This window comes from Meleagris gallopavo, chromosome 9, assembly GCF_000146605.3.
Source record: "Meleagris gallopavo isolate NT-WF06-2002-E0010 breed Aviagen turkey brand Nicholas breeding stock chromosome 9, Turkey_5.1, whole genome shotgun sequence".
NCBI classification, from domain to species: Eukaryota; Metazoa; Chordata; class Aves; order Galliformes; family Phasianidae; genus Meleagris; species Meleagris gallopavo.
The window spans coordinates 16,559,968-16,581,332 of NC_015019.2; the positions used below are offsets into that span (position 1 = coordinate 16,559,968).

At 39.7% G+C, this 21,365-nt stretch overlaps 1 protein-coding gene across 1 annotated transcript; it reads left to right on the forward strand.

Annotated features, from left to right (window-relative positions):
• Positions 1 to 2: 2 nt before the first annotated feature.
• FAM199X (family with sequence similarity 199, X-linked) lies at positions 3 to 11,596 on the forward strand (the record flags this gene model as incomplete). Its single annotated transcript, XM_019618055.1, has 6 exons — positions 3 to 178; positions 2,629 to 2,848; positions 4,997 to 5,146; positions 5,473 to 5,634; positions 6,687 to 6,947; positions 7,298 to 11,596. Coding segments are annotated over 6 exons (1,140 nt in total), but the record flags the coding sequence as incomplete, so codon positions are not given.
• Between the last annotated feature and the right edge of the window lie 9,769 nt (positions 11,597 to 21,365).

Sequence of the window (21,365 nt, forward strand, 5' to 3'; positions counted from 1 at the left end):
CCGAAGAGCTGTACGAGAAGTTCCTGGCCCCCGACGAGCCGTGCCCGCTCCTTTCGCACCAGCACCCTCCGCGGGGCGGGAGCCTGAGCGAGGAGGGGTGCCTGGACGTCAGCGACTTCGGTTGCCAGCTCTCGTCCTGCCACCGCACCGACCCGCTGCACCGCTTCCACTCCAACAGGTCGGTGGGGCGAGAGGCGCTGCCCGGACTCTGCGGCCGTGCCCCGTTCTGTGCGGGCCGGGGGGGCCGCGTAGCTCTGGTCTTTGTGGGCGGTAACCGGTGTGGGCTGTGGGCTCTGCTGGGCTTTGAGGAGCGCGGGTTCTTTCCGATTTGTTTTTTAAAGCGCTGTGAACGGGCACCTGGGGTAAGCTGTAGCTGTTGTAATTCAAATCAGCAGAGGTGTGGACACCAGCAAGCCTGCGGAGGTTGCGAGTGAGTCAGGAGCTCGGTGACTGCAGCGTTCCCATCCTGTGCTGCTAATTAAAGGCAAATCCTTTGGTTTGTAGTTTGTAAAGATGACCTGTTTTAAAGAAATGCCAGTTGTACTTGAAAAATAAAAGCCGAACAGCCCTGCTTGCCTAATTTCACATCTGAGTATGTGTGGAACTAAATTTGAGTACAGCTGTAGCTTTTATGAGAATTGTTTGTGAGGTTTCAGTCTTTGGCAGGTGCGAGGTAGTTTTAGTTCCCACTCCAGTGTTACAAAATGCTTGCACTGGTTGTTAGTGTTTCTACTACGGCATAATGAATGGACAGTCTCTTGAGTGAATTTGTGTGAAGTGTGAAATAATACTTTAACAGTGTTTTTCAAAGGGGCAGTTTCTTAATTATAGGTTCTTAAATGATTCAGTGTGAGAAACATTGATCAAACAGTTGTTGTGATACAGTGATTTTATTCTAAGGCCTAACAGTGACAGGAATGATAAGATGCTTGGTATTTGTGGATTAAATGCAAGCTTAGGGAATACCAGGCATTTGTTTTGCGTTTCTCTTTTTGTGGACCTCTGCTTCTTGAGTGTTGTCTTCAGCCTTACTCATTTTATAAAGTCAGGTACAGAAGACATTTTGAGTCAGTACTGTGTTGCGTTGGGTTTAACTGTTGCTCCCAAGAGCTTTCCATGTTTTAAAGCCACAAGTAACTGTAAAGTGGTAGCCCCTTCTTTCTCACCTACTTTATCCCAGCAAGCTGAGCAGGCTCCCTGTGTGTGAGGTGACTGCCTGCCCCTGCAGAGGTGCTACTGCATACCTGGGGTGCCTGCGTGGTTGGTTAGTGTTAGAGTCCCTGTACCTTACCCTGTGCTTTGATAGGTCTAGAAACTGTCTGTTCTCCCTCCTTTCCTCAGTGTTTAATGAATATTGAAATTGTGATGTTCAGAATTATGTTGTTATCACCTTTCTTCTATTCTATTACACACGGATTGATTACCCTGCCTGCAAAGGTCTGTACCAGTGTGACATAGCACATGGGTAAGGGTTGCAGAAAGGGAGAGTTGGATCTCATGAATCCTCTGAAAGGGAAGTTTGTGGAATGCCTTCAATGTCGGATGAATTCATACTGACCAAATAAATGTGAAGTGAGTCCAGTGCAAACAGCCAGCCAGGTATGCAGCCTAAATAATGATGGTGGGGAGCAGCCTGTCTGCATTATGGCACTGCTCAGCTCTTGCAGTTGGATAAGAAAGTGTTTCTCTGGTTAGCCAGACTGAAGTGCGTATACTGACAGAATGAGAATTTATTGTGTGCATTTGTATGGTGAATTTTAAAAGCTTTTCAGATAGTTTTGGCTGTATTGCAGAGCCGTGCTGACTCATAGTTGTCTCAACCTAGTTTTTACCAATGTGTAATAGAAATCCAGATATGGAGGCTAGTTTTGTGAGCTTGTTGAATTCTGGCTTGCTCCCAGGAAATACATTCTGTGAAATCTGAGTCTTCAGTCATTTTACTTCAGCAGCAACGTTAACTCTCTTTTTAGAGAAATTATGAGGAAAAAGGTGTTTTGATTTGGCACAGCAGCATTTTTATACATCAGGTTTCCATCTTGTACTTAATTGTAACAACATGTTCATTGGACGTGTCTGTTTTTGCCATTCAGAGTTGAAAACAGTGAATAATGAAATCTCGAATCTCTGTGTTACATTTCCCAGTTAAATATTAGTTTTGTATGGATTTGTCATCCTAGAATTACTTGATTCTAATTTGGAATGTAGATTAGTGAGTATTGTACTTTCCAAAAGGTTAATTGATTTCCTCCTTAGTTTTTCTTATTTCAATTTTTGTGATAGCTATAGGAAACTTCAGTATATTAAAAATTAAAACAAAAAAAGCAAAAAATGTACATGCTGTGGAATTTGTCATTCTGAGATGGAAAGTGTTAACACTTTACAATGAAAATATAAATAGCTTTGTTTGAATTTTTACCTTGCTGTTTTCTGTGTTGTTTATGGACCTTTTAAAATACTGAAAAAATAGATTACTTCCATTTAAATAATTAAAATGCATTTCAATGTGAATGTAGTCATGTTGCTGACAATCAAAGCGGAGATAATATTTTGAGCCCTAGGAGGTCTAAATGCAGGACACGGGATGCCAATACAGTTGCTACTTTCTGATTGTTTTGTCCTGCTTTACAGATGGAACTTGACTTCTTGTGGAACGAGCGTGGCCAGCTCAGAGTGCAGTGAGGAGCTGTTCTCCTCGGTTTCAGTTGGTGACCAAGATGACTGCTATTCTCTGCTGGATGACCAGGAGTTCACCTCTTTTGATTTGTTCCCTGAAGGCAGTGTCTGCAGTGATGTCTCTTCCTCTATCAGCACATACTGGGATTGGTCAGACAGCGAGTTTGAATGGCAGGTAAACTGTAAATGTTCCTCTGTAAATGTAAAATTCTGTATAGGTTATGAAGTGCTGGATTTAGCTTTCAGTGAAAAATCCTCCGTGTTTTTCTTTCCTTGATAACTGCTGAAACTTAGGAGCAGATATCTGAATCTTCAGTGATAAGGAGAACATTTTGTTCTATTTCATCCCAGAGTACTTAGTCTGGAGGAGAGTCTGAAAGTTGGTTCCTCAGAGATGAGTGGTTACATATTATGGCTTCTTTGTGACCAACATACAGGACATAACCTCACAGCTACAAGTTATGTCTTGAGGGTCTGCCCTGCAGGTGTTGTATGACCAGGTCTATATGTCTGTTTTCACTGATCTGTCCATCTTGAGTCTTCTGTGGAAATTGAGCTGGCAGTTTGATAAAGTGTAAAGGTCTTGCTGTAGCCTATTTCCATTTTTTTGGTGCCTGTTAAATTTAGGAGCTCTCTTTGTCTCCCCTGGATGTGAAAAACTGTAAACTGCTTTTTTTTCCTAGTCTGTATATAATGTGATCTAGTTCAGGTATCTTTGGTCTTACTATTTTATCAATCTTTTAATGGTATCATATAATCACAGTGTGGCTTGGGTAGGAAGGGACCTTAAAACCCACACAGTTCCAACTTCTTTCTGTCTGCAGGTTGCCCCCTCTCCCCACCAGCTCAAACTGCCCAGGGCCCCATGCAGCCCAGCCTTGAGCACCTACAGGGACGGGGCATCCACAGCTTCTCTGGGCAGCTGTACTAGTGCCTCACCAACCTCTGAGTAAAAAATTTCCTCCTAATATCTAACCTAAATCTCCCCCTCTTTTGATTTAAAGCCATTTTCCCTTGTCCTATCACTATCGCAGTCTCCTTCCTGTTTATAAGCTCTTCTCAAGCACTGGAAGGCTGCAGTGAGGTCTCCCCAGAGTCTTTTCCAAGCTAAATGAGCCCAACTCCCTCAGCTTGCTTTCATATGAGAGGTGCTCTCTGAGCATCATTCTGACCCTTTTGTGGTTGTGTTCCAGGTGCTTCTTGTGTTGGGGGCCTTAGGCCTGGGTGCAGTACTCCAGCACTTAAATCTTTTTGTTTTGTAGACTTAAATCAACTTTTAATGTGCACATAACTTTGAAATAGGAAATATTGGGCATCAGGATATACTGAAGGATGTGTTTATATTTTGTCATAAAACTTAGATAAAGCATCTTGTAAATGCAGCACAGGGACTGAGAATACAGGTTTCAAGAAAGTACAAATTCTGTTCTGAAAGATTCAAATAAGCATAAGGTAACATGGATTGAGATTTGCTCTGAATTTCTTACTATTTTTGTCTGTTAGTCTCTGTAGGTTTTGAAGTTACAAGTGTGTAGTGCAGCCTGTAGGAGCAATTTTGGTTGGATACCAATGATTCAGTGTTTTGCTGGGTTGTGAAATTGTAGTTGCCTGATGAACTGGGGGATTGTTTTGGAAAGAAGGAATTTCTCACATTTTAGTTAGCTGACAACGTTTGATTAGTAACTAGCTTTTTTTTAAACAAGCATTTTTTTTCAGAGACATGATTGATTCAACTTGTACCATTTTTTGAAAGACTCTTGTAGCTTTGTACAGTGTTATCTGGCACAATCTGAGTATGAGTAATCCAGCTGTCACACTTTTAACTGGAAATGCATTCAGAAATTATATGTCAGTTGTATGTATGAAGTTAGCTAAAGTTTTGCAGTTGCTTCCAGGAAAATGACAATTTTAATTCAATTGTATCATGTAATTATGGGATGTGGTATAAATTACAGACCTGCTCTGAAATGATCTTTCCTGAAGTAAGTATTTGAGGTTTGGCTTTAGAATGTAGTGGGCAATTTAGAGTGAGAGAAGAGAAATACTGAAATGCCACATCATTCTGTTCTTTATTTAAATGTAATTTAAAAAAAGGAGGTCTATGTTGAGAGTAGTGTGATTTGAGTTTGCTGTGCTTGCAGACTGTTGAAAAGCTAAAGCAAATACTGTAGGTTTTTCAGTAATTATTAGGTAGTTGTTAGAGCGTACAGATAAATGATGGTTTGCCAATTTGACTCTATTTTGAATTGTTAATTGTGTTGGAATGACTTTAAATGTGTCTACTGTATTCTAAGGTTTGGTTCTTTCTCTTGCATATTACAAGCTGCCTGGCAGTGACATTACAAGTGGGAGTGATGTACTTTCTGACGTTATACCTAGTATTCCAAGCTCTCCATGTCTGCTTCCAAGAAAGAAAAACAAGCACAGGAATCTTGATGAACTTCCATGGAGTGCAATGACAAACGATGAACAGGTGAAATTAACTTTTTACCTACGTGAGAACTGCAAGATAGAGAAGAACTTCTAATCAGTGCAATGTCTTAAAAGACATAGTGTCTGCTGTAGGTGTAAACACAACTATTTTCAGTATTATTTGATTCTTGGCATTAAATCTTGTCTTTTGCAACCATAATGGGTAGTTTTATGTGTTCTCAAGCTTTCACCCTGAGTTTTTGCAGATTCTCAGTGAGCCAAGATCATAGGAAGCAATATTTGAGAAGGTTTTATTCTGATGGTCTTTTTTTCTTTTCTGTTAGAATTAGCACACTTCAAAATTACTTGCTTTTCTTTGGGTTGTAGGTTGAATATATTGAATATTTAAGTCGCAAAGTCAGTACGGAGATGGGCCTTCGAGAGCAACTTGACATTATCAAAATTATTGATCCTACTGCTCAGATATCACCTACAGACAGTGAATTCATTATTGAGCTAAACTGTCTCACAGATGAAAAATTGAAACAGGTGAGTTAAGGTTTGTATGTATGCCTTTTTGTTTTTTCAATTCCTCTAGCATCTGTTTTGCAGAATCTTAGAGTCATCAATTCTTCTATATCATTGTAATGTACAAGGAAATAGACTAGTGCACAGCACTGTCAAGAAGGAAACCAATTCAAAAATGTATTAACTTACATAAAAGACTGATCGTGTGTTTGTTAAAGTCTAGCAGTCAGTTCTGAAATGCTGGCATGTGTGTAACGAGTTAAACAGTACTGCTTATGACAAAGCTTATTCCATATCATGGCTACTGACTGGTTGAGGAGATGAATTTACTAACAGAACATGAATTAGTGTTTCAGATTCAAGGGAGGGAGAAGTAATCCTCTCCTTAAGGAGGAGACTGTAAACTTAATGTAAAAAGATATAAACCAATATATATTAAAGGTGTTACAAAATACAGATTCTAAGAATGGCAACTGGTTGGTATGGTATGTACGTGCTACTGCCTTCTTAGTGTATGTTGTAAGGCATTGTTGCGAAGAGGTGCAGAATCCTGGCAGGATGAACTCCTATGCGTTGCTCTATATTTGTGATTGTGATGAATGTAAAGATTGGAAAGGGTAAACAGTCACCGCTCTGGTGGATTTGGACTACTTTATGCTTCGAGATGAGTATCATCTTAAAGTACTACTTCTCCTTTTTTTGATTGTATGTAGCAAAATAAATGGTTTTAATACCTTGGGTAAGCATTTTAGTTCAGTTGAACTTTACTGGTATTTCTGTTTTGTGTTATTACTGTAACTTGAAAAGTGAGGGGAATGAGCAGAAGAGAAGGTAAACAGAACCTTGTTACTTATTTTTCTTCTTTCTGCAGTGAAGTTAATATGTAGTTAAGTTAGTGCTCTTGGAGATTGTAAGGTGACTTGAGATTCAAGCAGCCACAGCAAAATGTTCTAAGAGATTAGCTGAACTTGTTCATCATTATTGATAGGCAGTTTGGTTTCTTTTACATGCAAAGGAGTGTCTCAGTGCAGTATTTATCAAGCTTTAGTAATTCTACTGCATCTTTTCCAAAGGTGAGAAACTATATCAAAGAACATGGACCTCGTCAGCGATCTGCAAGGGAAAACTGGAAGAGGAGTAACTACAGTTGTGCCAGTACCAGTGGTGTGAGTGGTGCCAGCGTCAGCAGCAGCAGTGCCAGCATGGTCAGCTCGGCGAGCAGCAGTGGTTCCAGTGTTGCTAACTCTGCTTCAAATTCAAGTGCCAACATGAGTCGAGCGCACAGCGATAGTAATTTGTCTGCAAGCGCTGCAGAAAGAATCCGGGATTCAAAAGTAAAAGTTTCTAATTACATACATATGTTTTAAGCTTTGTATCGTACTGCTGTTGTTTAATTGATCCTAACTGGGACATCTGTATTGAAAGGATGTGTTTAGTAACTGTGGATCTGCTGAAGTTATTTAGCCAAGTCAGTACTGGCCATTTCTTCCGGCATGACATCTGTAGAGTAAGTCTTCTGATTACTTTTGGGTAAGGTGAGTGAGAGTTCAATGATCTATCTAGTTTCATTAAGTTTTTTCAGACCAGAGCTTAATATAATGTTTAACATAGAACCCACCTTTAAAGTTGCTAAATAATATACTGAACATCATCTCCTTTTTGTCTGTTTTCTATATTTTGACAGAAACGTTCCAAGCAACGGAAACTACAGCAAAAAGCCTTACGCAAGAGACAGCTGAAAGAGCAAAGACAAGCTCGTAAGGAAAGACTGAGTGGATTATTTCTTAATGAAGAAGTGCTCTCCTTAAAAGTGACTGAAGAGGACCATGAAGGAGATGTGGATGTTTTAATGTGACAGGGGTGAATTTCTCAGTGTTCTTTCTAAGCCTTAAATGTATTATTGTTTACATGTATTTCTTGACCAAATTTTGATTAACGTTAGCAGTATAAACCAGGTCTTTCCTCAAGTATAATTTTTGTAAGATGTTCTAAGAGTTGAGTAACTTCAGCTTTTTGAGATTTAATTTTGCAAGTAAGACTTCAGAAACTTAATTGACTTCTGAAAAGCTGCTGAATAGATAGTTGTTATGGAAAACTGAACTTGGCTAACATGCTACTTTCTTGCAAGGCATATACCTAGGGATGCTTTTGGATGACACTAAGTATGCAGTTCTATATTCCAGCATTTTTTGTTTTCACTTAGTTTGTGTTATTAAACTTGGCTGGTTTTGTCTCTTTCTTTCCTGTTAGGAAAGTTGTTTAGCTTGGGGGGGGGTGGTACCAAACAGACTTCAATTCTGTAAGGCTTTCTTTAGTCTTTCTGTTGGATCATACAAAATCAAAATACTGTGATAAATCCCATTGATAGTAGTTGCTGATTACCTCAAACTACATAGAAAGTAAGAAGCAGGACTTCTAAAGCAGAAAATCTGTATACATAAATAATGCCTAATTGTATAGTTGTTTAGGAAGCAGGTGGATTTAAGAAAAAGAAAAAGACAAAAATTACAATTTGCAAACTTAGTCTTTAAAAAATTATTTTGCTGCTCAATGTCCAAGTCTGATCAATAGTAGAGGTTGACCAGTACATCCCAAAGGTTGCTGTAAAGAGATTCAAATGGAATACTTTTATGCATTAAAAGTGCATTAATCTTTATTAAAGTTGTCTAGGACCCTTTTTAGAATAGTTAAAAATGCTGCTGGAATCAGATTTGCAAAAGAGACGCACAGCTTTGGTGTCTTTTTTCCTTTATTTCTAAATTTATATCTAAATTCATCTTGTAGTCAGGAAAGCTTAGGCGCAGACACAGCTCTGACTCTTCTAATTAAATACTTACTTCCTTTGCCCCCTAGCTGAGGTGTGAGTCTTCCGTGTGAGTTGTTGCACTGCTCCAAATGTGCTTCAGAATCCTGCTTTTGAAGTATCTCTTAAAATTCACTTTACTGGGGGGAGGTAAAAGTAGTAGATCTAACCTGTTTCCTCATCATGACTATTTGTAAAGCGACTTCTGTCCTTGCCTTGGAACTACTGGTTACAATATTCTTTCCACCAGCACCTGAGATAAAATTGGTACTTCTAAATTTCAGTGTGAAATGTAAGGGGCTATAAAAGCATTTTCTAGTTCTGAGTTCAGGAAGGTGATTTTTTTTTTACTTTTTTTTGTTTTAGTACTGATGCTTTACTGCTTTCGTTTTGCTCTCATTAATTAATGAGTTCAGTGTGGTCACAGGTGCCTGTAAATGCAGCATACAGCCCAGTCCTGCAGAATCACACAATCCACTTCATATGGGTTTGGAGCAACTTGCTCACTCATTTTGCATGTCTTACACATACTTGTTTGCTGTGACAGCTCAAGTATCTTAATTTTAGAGGTGGCATTCCCTGTGGCTCTGAAATATACAGACCAGTAAAATATCTGAACAATGGCTTCTGAAAGGGCTTCAGGGAGATATAAGTGAGGTCCATTCTCTAACTAGTACGTGTGGACTTTGTCACTCTCATTGCTGCCAGACTTAGCCATTGATTAAAAAAAGGTATGTAATGTCATTTGAAACTTGGATGTTAGTTTCTCTGTATTGCCCATCATTTGGCTGCTAACCAGAAGTGACTATTTCCTGTCAGTATTCATTTGCACTGCTCTATAACTGGCTGATACCTCTCTTCCTTCTGTAGAAACAATACTAAAGAGTTTTTAGTGGCGTACAAAGATGCAATGCCTCAGGATGGTGGAGTTTGAGGGTGTGTCATTTTAGTCTGTTTCAGTAGCCTTTCAGAGTTTAAATTCCTCAGGCTGTGTTGAGAGCTGGACCCCCTTGTTTTGATGAGATACCTGTCTGCTAGCTTCCCGTGCTTATTAAATGAGAGAGGATAGTATTTCCAGCCTGATCCTAAGTGAGTATAAATTAATCCAAGTGATTAAATTGTTCTAATTACTCACCTGCTGCATTGGAGAAAAGTTCCTGGGTGCCACGGTAGCTGGTTGGGGTGGGTCATCTCCAGCTGGGTACTTCCATTGTTTCAGTTCAGACAAATGGACAGAAAACTGTGGGTTTACAGGGGTGCCATGTAACTTACAGCTCTGTAATCTTGTGGTTCCAGAGCGATTTTAACCTAAGAATACAAAACTAGGAATGCTCTGATCAGATCATTCATGACTGCTTGCTTACCTGTGTGCTGAGTACTTGGCATCTCTGAGAATTGCACTAGGAATAGCTGTGGGATTGGGACTGTATCACATACTTCTATGTGCACTTTTTTCTTTTGTATCCTCCTTAGTTTCTGATGACACCCTAATTTTGAGCAGAGGTGAGAGGAGAGGTGTTTTTCTCAGATTCTGCAAAATACTGTATGCTTAAAATTAGTATTGGATTCCTGATGCGTTAGTCATTGAAATTTTGTTAAACCTCATCTTGCTGATTCAAGTGTTAAGCATTACAGCTGCTGCTTTGTTTTACAGGAGGCTATCTACAGCTTGCTGGGTTCAGATAGGTGCAGAACAACAATAGACTGTTCAAATTCAGACTTATTTTGTAGTGAGTTTAAAGAAAAAAACCAACAGCAAAACTCTGTTTCCTTCATTGAAGAAAAATGTCATCTTTAAAAGCAGAATAGAGACACATAAGGAAAAAAATTAATAGATGTATTGCTCCATGGTACTGAAGCTGTGTAACTATGTGCTTTGTACCCTCTGTAATACAAATGTAATTATTTAAGCTGTGTAACATTAATGGTTTGCTTCCATGGTAACTTTTTCTCTGAAAAGGCTTAGAAGGAGCACTGAAAGTCTGATTGCAATAAGACTGTAAACAATAGAGAACATTCTTTTCTATATAATTTTAACTATAAGGAAGAAAGCTAGCTGCCTGACAAACCTGTCTAATCTGTGTGTGTATCTGATGTCGCCCTTTGTTAAGACATGAACTATTTTTCTTTATGTGGGAAGCTGATTAAAAGATCTTATGCTGAGTATGGGGTGCTTACTAAGAAGAGCAATCAAGGTGTTTGCAAGGTTTTCCTAGGTTTAACTTTTAGTTCTCATACTGTGGTTTGAAACCTGTGAAGATCATGGTCATTCTTTGGGGGAAAAATGAAAAAACCCACAACTATTTGGGTTTATTCATATGCATTTACAACAGAGCACATATATGGTATAGAAGCATATAAAATGGCAATATTTACTATTCATCTATGCTAATGGCCTGAAGCCATTCCTTTTTTCTTAACACTCCTTGAGCTTTGAATTCAGTTGCTGCATTGGTCTACAAATACTAATAAACCTGACTGTTCTGAGGTCTTGAGGTTCATTGTCATAAGCCAGTTTTTCATGGCTGATGTTAGATTTATTGGTTTAAGATTCTTGAGCTTATGATTCTTGCGGTTTTTGGGTGCAGAAAGGACCTAATTAACACACTGTTTTCCATTTAGGGATTGCAAAGTTCAATTATTAATCTACCAAGTGCAAATGTTAATAATATTCAACGCTTGACTGTTTTGACTTTTAGCTCTGATTAAGTATACTTGCATTCTCTCTCATCTGGCTAACTTTAAGGTATTTCCAAATTATAAATAAATTCTTCAGTTAAAAAAAGTGATGTTGAAGCCTTGAATACAGTTAATAACCAAAGCAAGGAGAAAGTGAGTTTTTTCTTGTTTTTTTTTTTTTTGGAGTTGGGGGTGAGATGGATGGTATAGTTTAAGTGGTACTGCTTACACTGAGGCTTTTTTCAGGTTTTTTGCTAATTTTATTTCTGAAATGCACTTTTGTATAGAGAACTGTTTTATGTACGTTCTGTATCTACTTTCCACAATGTTTATAGAAATTTTTCTGAAGTTGTGAAGGATTTACCAATTGCCATGCTGATGACTGCTATTTACTTCAAATTTTTGTTGTATTTGAAAATAGTCATGTGCATATTGGAATACAGGTTGGAATTAAAACTGACGACGTAGCAAAGTTATTAAACTGTGATATCGTGTTCAGAACAGGGTTATCCATACATTGGGTTTATATATTCACTGTTCATGGAGAAAGAAGTAAAATGAAACATGCGAACTCCTTTGACCAAAGGCCAAGCAGTCCCTCCCTCACTAATGTAGTTTGACCATAAAACCTGATCAGAATCCTTTCTTAGGGGAAAAAATTACAAATCATATAACCCAAGATTTTGTATTGAAAGCTGTTCTTTTGTTACTGATTTCTGTGCCAGAGGATTTTTGAGATATATACTGCATGCTATGTAGCTGTGGGCCTGGATGTAGGAAACCTGATCACTTCTGTTGCTAGCAATAACTGGATTTTCTTCTGCTGTCATCCTCAGTACCTGTAGTCATCAAGCTATCACTTATCCTGTAATATTTAAAATCCCTAATGAGACTTTCTTATAAACTCCTAGCCTTGTGCTCTTAAAGGCATGTGTATGGTGAATACATGTCTGCATTGTAAATCAGTTCTCATCTGCTGCAGTGAAGCAGGTATGGTAGAGATTCCAGAAACTGGAGATGCACGTCAGGCTGTGCAGCAGCAGGCAGGACGTGGCGGCGGCTTTGCAGTAAGCAGTGTTTGAGTAGGTTACAGTGAGGATGCTCTTGCCAAGAGTGTGTTCTGTCTTGTCTTTGAACTTCCTTTCATGTTCTCTGCCTCTGCAACCTTGGAGTTCTGTGTGTTGCGTTATGAAAATTCTTTTCCCCCCCACCCTGGAAACAAGCACTTCCTGAAAAGGTGAGAGTAGCTGATTCACTGATGTTCCTCAGTGTTCAGAAAGCTAAAATTCACCATTACTTTGTAAGCCTAATTCTGTATTGTGGGATGGTAGAGGGTGGGTGGGGATGGAAATACCACATCACAGCAAATCTTGTCAAAATGTCAGAAACCTATAATTGTGGAGCGTGTGACTGAGAGAATGCAGAATACAACTGTGGTAGGTACTGCTGTTGTGATGCTTTGCCTATACTTAGCAGCTGTGCTTATAGGATGCTTTTACCCAAAGGTGAGTGAGCGTGCAAAGTATTTTGCAGCAAAATAAATGGAAATGCTTTCAAGGTCCTTGGCTCTTTGTGGTGCTCACTAGCACTAAGGATTTGTTGCTGTGTGGATGGTACCCAGAAGCTGCACAGAAGCTGTTGCTTGTGTTTTCTGAACCAGGTGAGCTCACTGAGCTGCTGTGGACTCCTGAACCTCCCCAGGAAATCCCATTGCAGCAGGTCATTGCTCAGCCACACAGCTGTTACCTCAGTAATGGATTTTCTGGTTTGACTGTGAAGTGAGTGTGTTATACTGTGTGTTGTGGAACTCATTATCACTACTTAAACGTTTCTTCATTTATCCTTCTCTCAAGTGTAACGAGTTTCACTTGTCTTGCTTGATGGCCAGACACTACCTGGGCATAAGTTGAACCACAATTTCCACACTGGCAAAATAAACCAATTGATACATTTCCTTTATTAAATTGTTAGGAAAAGATAGCACTGGATATGATCTTGTTGTCTTCAGCTTTCTCTAGCTACTGGCCTGAACTATACGCTTTGTCCAAACATTTACTAGTACAGAAGAAGCTATAATTTGGTTCCCTGAGATCCTTTGTGTGTGAGCTTCAGTATCTCGTGTCCTATTAGATAGAAGACTTTTTTCACCCCCTTCCAGAACACCCATCTCTTCTAAATAGCTTTGTTGGTGCTGAGTTGGGATTTAAATTCAAATCCACATTTCTGATCTGCGATCTCATTTTATGCTCCTTTGCACAGGCTTCCATCAGCAGCATCACTTGTGTGACAGCTTGTCTCTTATAATGCAGACTGCTTTCCTGAAGCTAAAATGTGGTAGATTAGCTGTGCCGTGGAGTCTCTCCTGTGCTACTTGGGTGTAAGTACCTGCTGCATTTCTGGGTAGTTTATCTGGGAGGAAGATTGGTGCAGGTGTCTGGGATTTGACTGAAGATAACTAATTCACTCGTTCCCACTAGAGGGAGCGCTGTAGCCGTCGTAGTTCTTGAGAATTCAGCTGCCTGCAAATGATTTTTTTTTTGTTGTTACTTTACATCCTGTTTAAACAAAAAAATATTAGAGGAATTAAATTTAGTAGTAATTCTGGGGAAGAAGGTGATTGCATACTGTACCGCTGCTTTAAACTTCCCAATTTGTTTTGCATTCAGCCTTCCTCAGTGTGAGCTGTGGATTTTACACCTGGTAAGACTCTGTGCTGATAGAAAAACGAGCAGGCAGCTCTTAATGCACTGATTCTCATCATATAGATGCCTACTGTATCACTGGGAAGCAGCAGGGCGAAGATACAGTTGAGTGCCATTATTTTTTAGAATAATACCTTCTAAATGGGGCTTTGGGGCTTCCTTTGGAGCAGAGGAAAGTGCTGCTTCAGCTGGAGCTGTTCTGAAGTGAAGTCTTCTTTTTTTCTTTCTCCTTGTCTGACTAGTTTTTATTAGTGCTAAAAAGCTTACTAATGCACTTTACAACTGAGAGAATGTGAGGATCTCTCCTTGGAATCTCAGGTTCGTTCTTGAAGCCAAGCTTTTATTGGTCCTGTACAGGGTTAGGAAGACATTGAGAAAATGCAAAGCAAAATGCAAGTTCTAGTCATTGAATGAAATACTTACTGAGACAAATTTTTGTTCAGTGCGTGGCTTGTAAGTTCTTTGATTCAAAATTATCAAAATACCTTAGCAGAGAGATGCTTTCTCACAATCGGTTGGAAAACTGCTGTTATCAGGCCTTGTGTGCTGACTGGTTGTGGGTGATCTGAGACTTCTTGTTGCAAGTGTATTTCTGGTCCTTGTGTCCACTGAGCTCCTGTAAGGAGGTGCAGCTTCTTCTTTCTATAAGTGCTTCTATGAGAAGTGTCTTGCAAATCCTGTGACCTACTGGCATTCACCTTCACAGAGTACTTGACCACTGTTTCTTCACTGTCAGGAGGACTGGTATCATGGCCTAGTGCTGAGAAAATCCTGGGCTTGGAAGTGCTCAGAAACATGGGTCTTTCTCCTGACTGCCTGCTAGAAGGGATGGTTTTGACTGTATTAGTTGGTTAAATGTTGTCATCTGAGTCTAACAACTTTAACGAGTTGCATTGTGCCAGTATATCTTCAAAATACAAGCTGCCTCATGTCTAGCAGCTGTTTGCCACATCTGCTGTGGGACAGTTGATATGATGCTGCTCAAATACACTTCATTTCAAAGCGGAGAGCTGACCTAAAGGGTGCTTGGTTCTGCTGTGACTACAGTGTGAAGCTTCTTGTGAATGCATTGCTTATTCCTGCTTATGTATGGGAAAAATTACAGAGCAAATGGTCTGAAAGCTAAGATGCCAAGTTCAGAATAGCTCTTCAGCATCTGCCTAGCTGCCTATCCATAAGGTGGCTGCTGTGGAGACTTCCTTCCTGGGCTCTCAGTAGCAGATTCTGGTAATTCTAGAATTTCTCTCCTAGGGAAAATGCGTGCCCAACTAATTTTGAAAGGAAGTAAACCTTTAAATGATGATTGTGGAGTAAAGAGCTTTAACAGAATCACAGAACTGTGGGGGTTGGAAAGAACCCTTAGAGATCATCGAGTCCAACCCCCTGCTAGAACAGGTTCCCTACAGCAGGTTGCACAGGTAAGGCGTCTGGATGGGTCTTGAATATCTCCAGAGAGGGAGACTCCACCTTTCTGGGCAGCCTGTTCCAGTGCTCTGTCACTCTCATGGTAAAGTTCTTCCTTGTGTTCCTCTCTGCCTGCTGCTCCTTGTTCTATTGTTCCTTGCTACAAGGAAGAGTCCGCTCCCATAGCTTGACTCCCACACTTCAGTTATTTATAAACAGTGATGGAGATCCCTCTCAGCCTTCTCCAGGCTGAACAGCCCCAGGTCTCTCAACCTTTCTTTGTGCAGAAGATGCTCCAGGCCCTTCATCATCTTTGTGGCCCTCACTGGACTCTTCCTAGGAGATCCCTGTCTATTTTGAAGTGAGGAGCTCAGATCTGAACACAGTGATCCAGATGTGGCTTCACCAGGGCAGAGCAGAGGGGGAGGATCACTTCTCTTGCTCTGCTGGCTGTGCTCTTTTTAATGCCCCCAGGGTCCCATTGGCCTTCTTGGCCACCAGGGCACACTGCTGGATCATGGCCAACCTGTTGTCCAACAGGACACCCAGGTCCTCTGCAGAGCTCCTTTCCAGCAGGTCAGCCCCTAACTTGTACTGATGTGTGCAGCGATTCCTTTCCAGGTGCAAGACTCTACACTTGCTCCTGTTGAACGTTATCAGATTCCTATCTGCCCAACTCTCCAGCCTGTCCAGGTCTCGCTGAATGGCAGCACAGCCTTCAGGCGTGTCAGCCACTCTTCCCAGCTTTGTATCATCAGCAAAATTGCTGAGGGTGGACTCTATCCCTTCCTCCAGGTTGTTGATGAAGATGCTGAACAAGACCGGACCCAGCACTGACTCCTGGGGAACACTTGTAGTTACAGACCTCCGACAGTGTGACACACGTGCTGCCTAAAAACCTACATAACTGTTTTGTATTTCTTATCTAGTTTCTGTCTACATTTCCTGAAAATAAGTGCTGCATGGCAGTCATGAAGACTGCGTAGGAGTTACTGAAAAGATGTTTTTAATTAATCATAGACCTTCATACTTGTTTAAGTAATTCTCATTTCTTTGTATTCGTTGCCATTCTTAGGTAGTTAAAAGGCACTTGATTTATTCCCTGCTTCCTTTATTCAAAGTAGAAACCGTTTAGTTGTGGGGTTTTGTTTCACTTTCTTGTCCTTTTTTTTTCTTTTTTAAATACTAGGAACCAAGGAAGAGCAGAATCAAGTTCCTTTTAACAGCTGGCTAACTTTCATGAGTATGCAACACTGTTGGATATAGTTTAGATCACTTTTCAGACATAATGTCTCCTGTGTTCAACTTCAGTGATCAACTTTGCTCAGTAATCGATCAAACTGTCACATATTCATTTAACATTCTTTAAGTCATACCTGATATTGAGCCAACTCTGCTTGAAATAGTCCCTGTCTGGCAGTACAGGGTTCCAGGGCCTATCGGATGTAGGCTTGGTTAAGATCTTTTGCCTTGGAAAATTACCCATTTTTACTTTGGAAGTGATCACTTCAGAAACAATTTATATTGGCAGATCTAGGAGGCAGATACATACACATGCAAGCACAATGCAAGTATTTAATTTAATTAAATTCAAGGCGAAGAAAAAGGTGCCATGGTGCCAACAAATCTTTATGAAGCTTGAAAGAACTTTTTTTTTTCTGTTAAGTAGTTAATAAGGTGAATTTATTTACCAAATAGAAATTATTCACACTATATGTATGACTTATAAACATGTCGCTCAACAAACCTGTGTACTTCCTCCTGAAACAATTTAGCTCGTAAAACTGTTTGTAGAAGTTACAAATGTCAGCCAACCAAAAACGAAGCAGTCTAAAATCTCAGTACAAACCCATTTGTGGGCAGATAAACCCATTTGCAGGCAGATAAAATGAGTGTAATTTATGGTCGAGATACCTTATTGGCATATGTATTAAAATTCTGAAATATGTCTGTTTTTCTTAGTATTGCATTAGCTGTAATTTCTATGTAATGCTTCAATTCATTTATATATTTGCACAAGACACTATCTGATAAAAGAATGCCAAACTGTGTGTAAGGAGGTCATCACTTTAGCTTAATTGCGCACGAATTTCCTGCGGACTCTGAAGCTTAAGACCAATAACAAGACTGCCACAGCTAGAATAAACTCATTAGCCTATAAATTTAGAGCTTCTACCTGCTTTGCAAAGGGAGAATCATCTCTAAATGAGCCTAGTAACATTGATTTGTGATTAATCATTTTACTTAGTGACTCATCTGTGATCACAGTACAACAAAAATGTCATGTTTGTTTAGTGGCATTAACTCCATTTATCTTCTCTGCATTCAAAGAATTGCTGGGTTGTCAATGTGGGATTGGGAATACAGCTGAGCAGTGCTGTTGCTAAAGGATTTATGATGTCAATTTATCTAAAACAGAGGTTAGACCACACAAAAGAATTTTTTTGACAAATGTTCCCTTCTTTGAGCACTAGTTATTCTACTTGATCAAGCCAAAACATTCACAGTGACAATTGTGTGTCTGCAAAAGCAAATTAATTTAACCCTAAAAATAATATTTATTGTAGTGGCTTCTGCTATTATTTTTTTAGGGCTGTCTGTGTAAGTTAACAATACTCTCAACTCTGTATTTTGCAAAATAAACCCAACTGTTGCCCATTACTAGAATGGCTTTAGTTTGCCATGTTATTATGACATTCCTAGTTAGATGCCTTCAGAAGTGTTTATGGGAAGTGATAGTCATCATCTTAAGGAAATATTCCATTAATGGCTCTGTGTTAAGAAATGTGATAAACTCTTCACATTTACTTTCATTAGATCAAAGAAGTCTGAAAAGAACTATATTGTTCTTTGCTAAGATTTGCATTGCTCAAAAACAGGAATTAGCACGTTAAGAATTGTTTTTATAGCCTTCCTTATTCAACAATGTCACGATGGCAAAGATCCTTTCCCAGTCCAGCAAATAGAGCACTTGGTCTGGAAAGGAGATGCCTGATGTCTCACGAGTGATGCCACGCTCCTGTGCCTTAACTGTTGGCAGTGTGCTTGTATTTTGCTATTCCTCTTCTACATTTCAGCTGTTGTGTTCAAAGTGAAGTCTCTTCCTTCAGATGTCTTTCTACAGCAGTCAGTGTTGCAGCACAAAGATCTTAACCAGGACTTCTGCTCATTGCCAAAGCGAAAACTGAAGATGAGTCACCCTCGTGAGCATTTCTGAATTGCCTTCATCTGTGCTCCCAGGGCTGACCCGGTCCTTTCCCCAGGTGATCAATCAGTGGTTCAGTGGTTCAGGCTGTGACTCAACAGTTCCCATACACCCAGTGAGACTAAACTTGTAAGAGTTGGATGTTTTGTCTTAGAATAATTGGATGTTGTGGGTCATGACAGAAGTCCAGAAAGATTTTGCTTGGCTAAGTATGCCCTGATTAGGTAGCATTATTAAAAATATTCGAATACTGGGGAAAGTGCTCTCTAGGTAGTCTATGGATAAGTAATATTTGTGCCACACAGGAGAGCAGATAGAAAGCAAAGTATAATTCCTATTTTCTGACATGTAGCACATACTAAAGCTGAACGTCATAACACAACGTGGGGCAGTACTGAAAAGAGCTGTAGCTACTTGTAATACAGATTCCTGATTTTTGTTCAGGGCTTTAGAGATACTTCCCAACAAAACAGAACCTGGAGTATGCAGAGCAAGCCATCTCTGAAGCTGAAGACTGGAAAAAGAGAAGTTACAAATGCTGAACTAGGTAGCTGCTGTTCTAGCCAAAAGGATTATTTTGCTCATCTTTGTATAGTGGTAAGATAATAAAAGGATTCGCACTGAATATCAGAATCATAAGAGGAGGAAAGATGGATCTGAGAAGGAAAGAAGAATCTTGGGAAAGTTTGGTAATGATCAACATGCACATCCAGGATGTTCAGTGAGGATGAAAAATACACATCTGTATTGCTTACTTAAAATAATAATCTGAGTTAGATCTCTATCTCAGGAAATTATTTTAAAATCACTCATACTTGCATGCATACATAAATATAACTGGCCTTTGGTTCTAGATCTAGAGATGTACTTTCAGGATTTCTTGTGACTCTGGAGGCTGAAACTTATCTTTAAAGGGAGAAACATATTCCTGCAATTTTATAATGGTATCACTGAAGCTTTAATAAAAACAATATCTACTTAGAAAGCTTGGATAATGCATTGGGAGATCATCAGTATTATCAGTATTATCAGTATCAGTGTGAGAAATCTTGAATTTAAAACAGTCTTGTTTGCGGCTTCTGTGGGAGGCCTTTTTTCTTTAACTTTACATCTCAGACAGCCCACTTTCTGTGCAGTTTTGTAACGATCAGTATGAACATGCTGGATCTGTTTAAATGAAATAAGCTGAATCGTTTAACCTAACATTCATTTGTTTGACTAAAGTCTCTTTAGAGCCACCTGATGGCTAGTGTGGCACAAAGATACTAGTGCTCCATGTGTACATAAATCATTAACTACTTAATTTGGGTTTGGAAACCAGAGGCAACAGAATGCTCCATGGAGAAGAAGCTAAGTTTGTCTCTCTCCATTGTGAACAAGCCGTCTCCAGAGACCTGGAATGCATTAGAAAGATGCACATCATGGTGGAGGTGAATATAGGTCTTCTGTTCCAGAAGAGCACAGCAGTTCTTGCAAGCAAGAAATGTACTGAAATCCAGGGTCTTCTCGTGTTGCTGAGACAAGAAAATTAACTGGAGCGGGAGGGATCTACTAATCTAGGCAGCCATTTTGTAGTACTGTCAAAAGAATAAGTAAAAGTTGAGAGGGAGCTTATTTTGGGTTTTGGAAGGTGACATGAGTAATAAGACTGCTTGATGATTAGAGAGAGAAGTTTTGGTGCTTATTTAATGCCACTCAGGATTTCATGCTTTAAACAGACCTGAAAGCCCCACGTCAGCAATATTTTTGTCATTCAGACCGACTCTTTCTCATCACTCCCCTTGTTCCTTTCCCAAGGTTATTTATTGAAGAGCTGTGTCCTGCTGACTGATGTTCTGAGAAGAATGTTATTGATGTTGGAACTTGTGCAAGGGATTCTGTCTTTGAGCTGGGGCAGGGCAAAAGATTTGGAACTTTGTAAAGGGAAGCCTTGAGAAGTTCAGTTTTTAGACATAAATTGATGGAGAGCAAGCGTAAGTATTCTGTAATGAGATCAGTGAAAGAACTCCGTTGTCTGAAGCTTTTGTTTAACTTGTCTAGTCAAATGAGGCTGGGTGGGTGTGTTTAGATCTGCTCAACGCATAGAGCCCCAGTGCTGTTTGTGTACTGAAGTTGGCTGATCCCATACCTGTCCCTGCCAGCCTGAGAGATGGTTTTGCCCCAGTTCATAGAGAGGAGGAACTGAGGTGCTGTGAGCAGAATGGGAAGCAGGACCCTCCATCCTTCTTCCTGACTTGACATTTTGTATCTATTCCTTTTTTTTCTTAAAATTGCAGCACTACCAGATTACACCTTTTCTTCTTCAAGTTGTTCAGTTGATAGAGTTGTGTGAAGAGTATGATAACTGGGGGTCTGCTGGTGTGTTCCCAAGTTCTTTTATTTGTGCCAACTTGCCACTCTGTTAACAGTGTGTAACTGCTTCAGGAGCAAGTGTTTTGTTTGGTATTTCAGTAATACATTTTTTTTAACTGAGTGGAGGGCTTTGCCTACCAAATCTCAGTGATAGTTAAGTTTTCTGTTTAGTAAAGCAGGCATTTGAGAAGTTTTGTTGTAAACATCAGGTGGGCTCTCTTATTCTTAGAGAATCATTACTCAAGTATTTGTGCCAATGTGTCTTAGTGTTTGATCTGTCCTAGATGAAATGTTTGCTTTGTCTTAAAATACATCGCACCTAAGTGGTACTACTTCAGATCTTGATGGAGGTACAAATTTGGAAGAGCAGTATATGACGGAATACCATTTTGGAAGGCAAACAGGAACGTCACGGAATCACAGAATTGTAATCACAGTCACTTCAACATAAGGATCTTAGCAGTGTGCTGGAAAATGAAATGTAAGTGGCAGTCAACATTCTAGCAGAGATTTGTTTTACTTTTTAGTATAAGACTTAGAGATTACTTGTCAGCTCTGATGGCTTGGAAGGTCAGCTACAGCGAAGAATAAATATATCGAAAGCAGT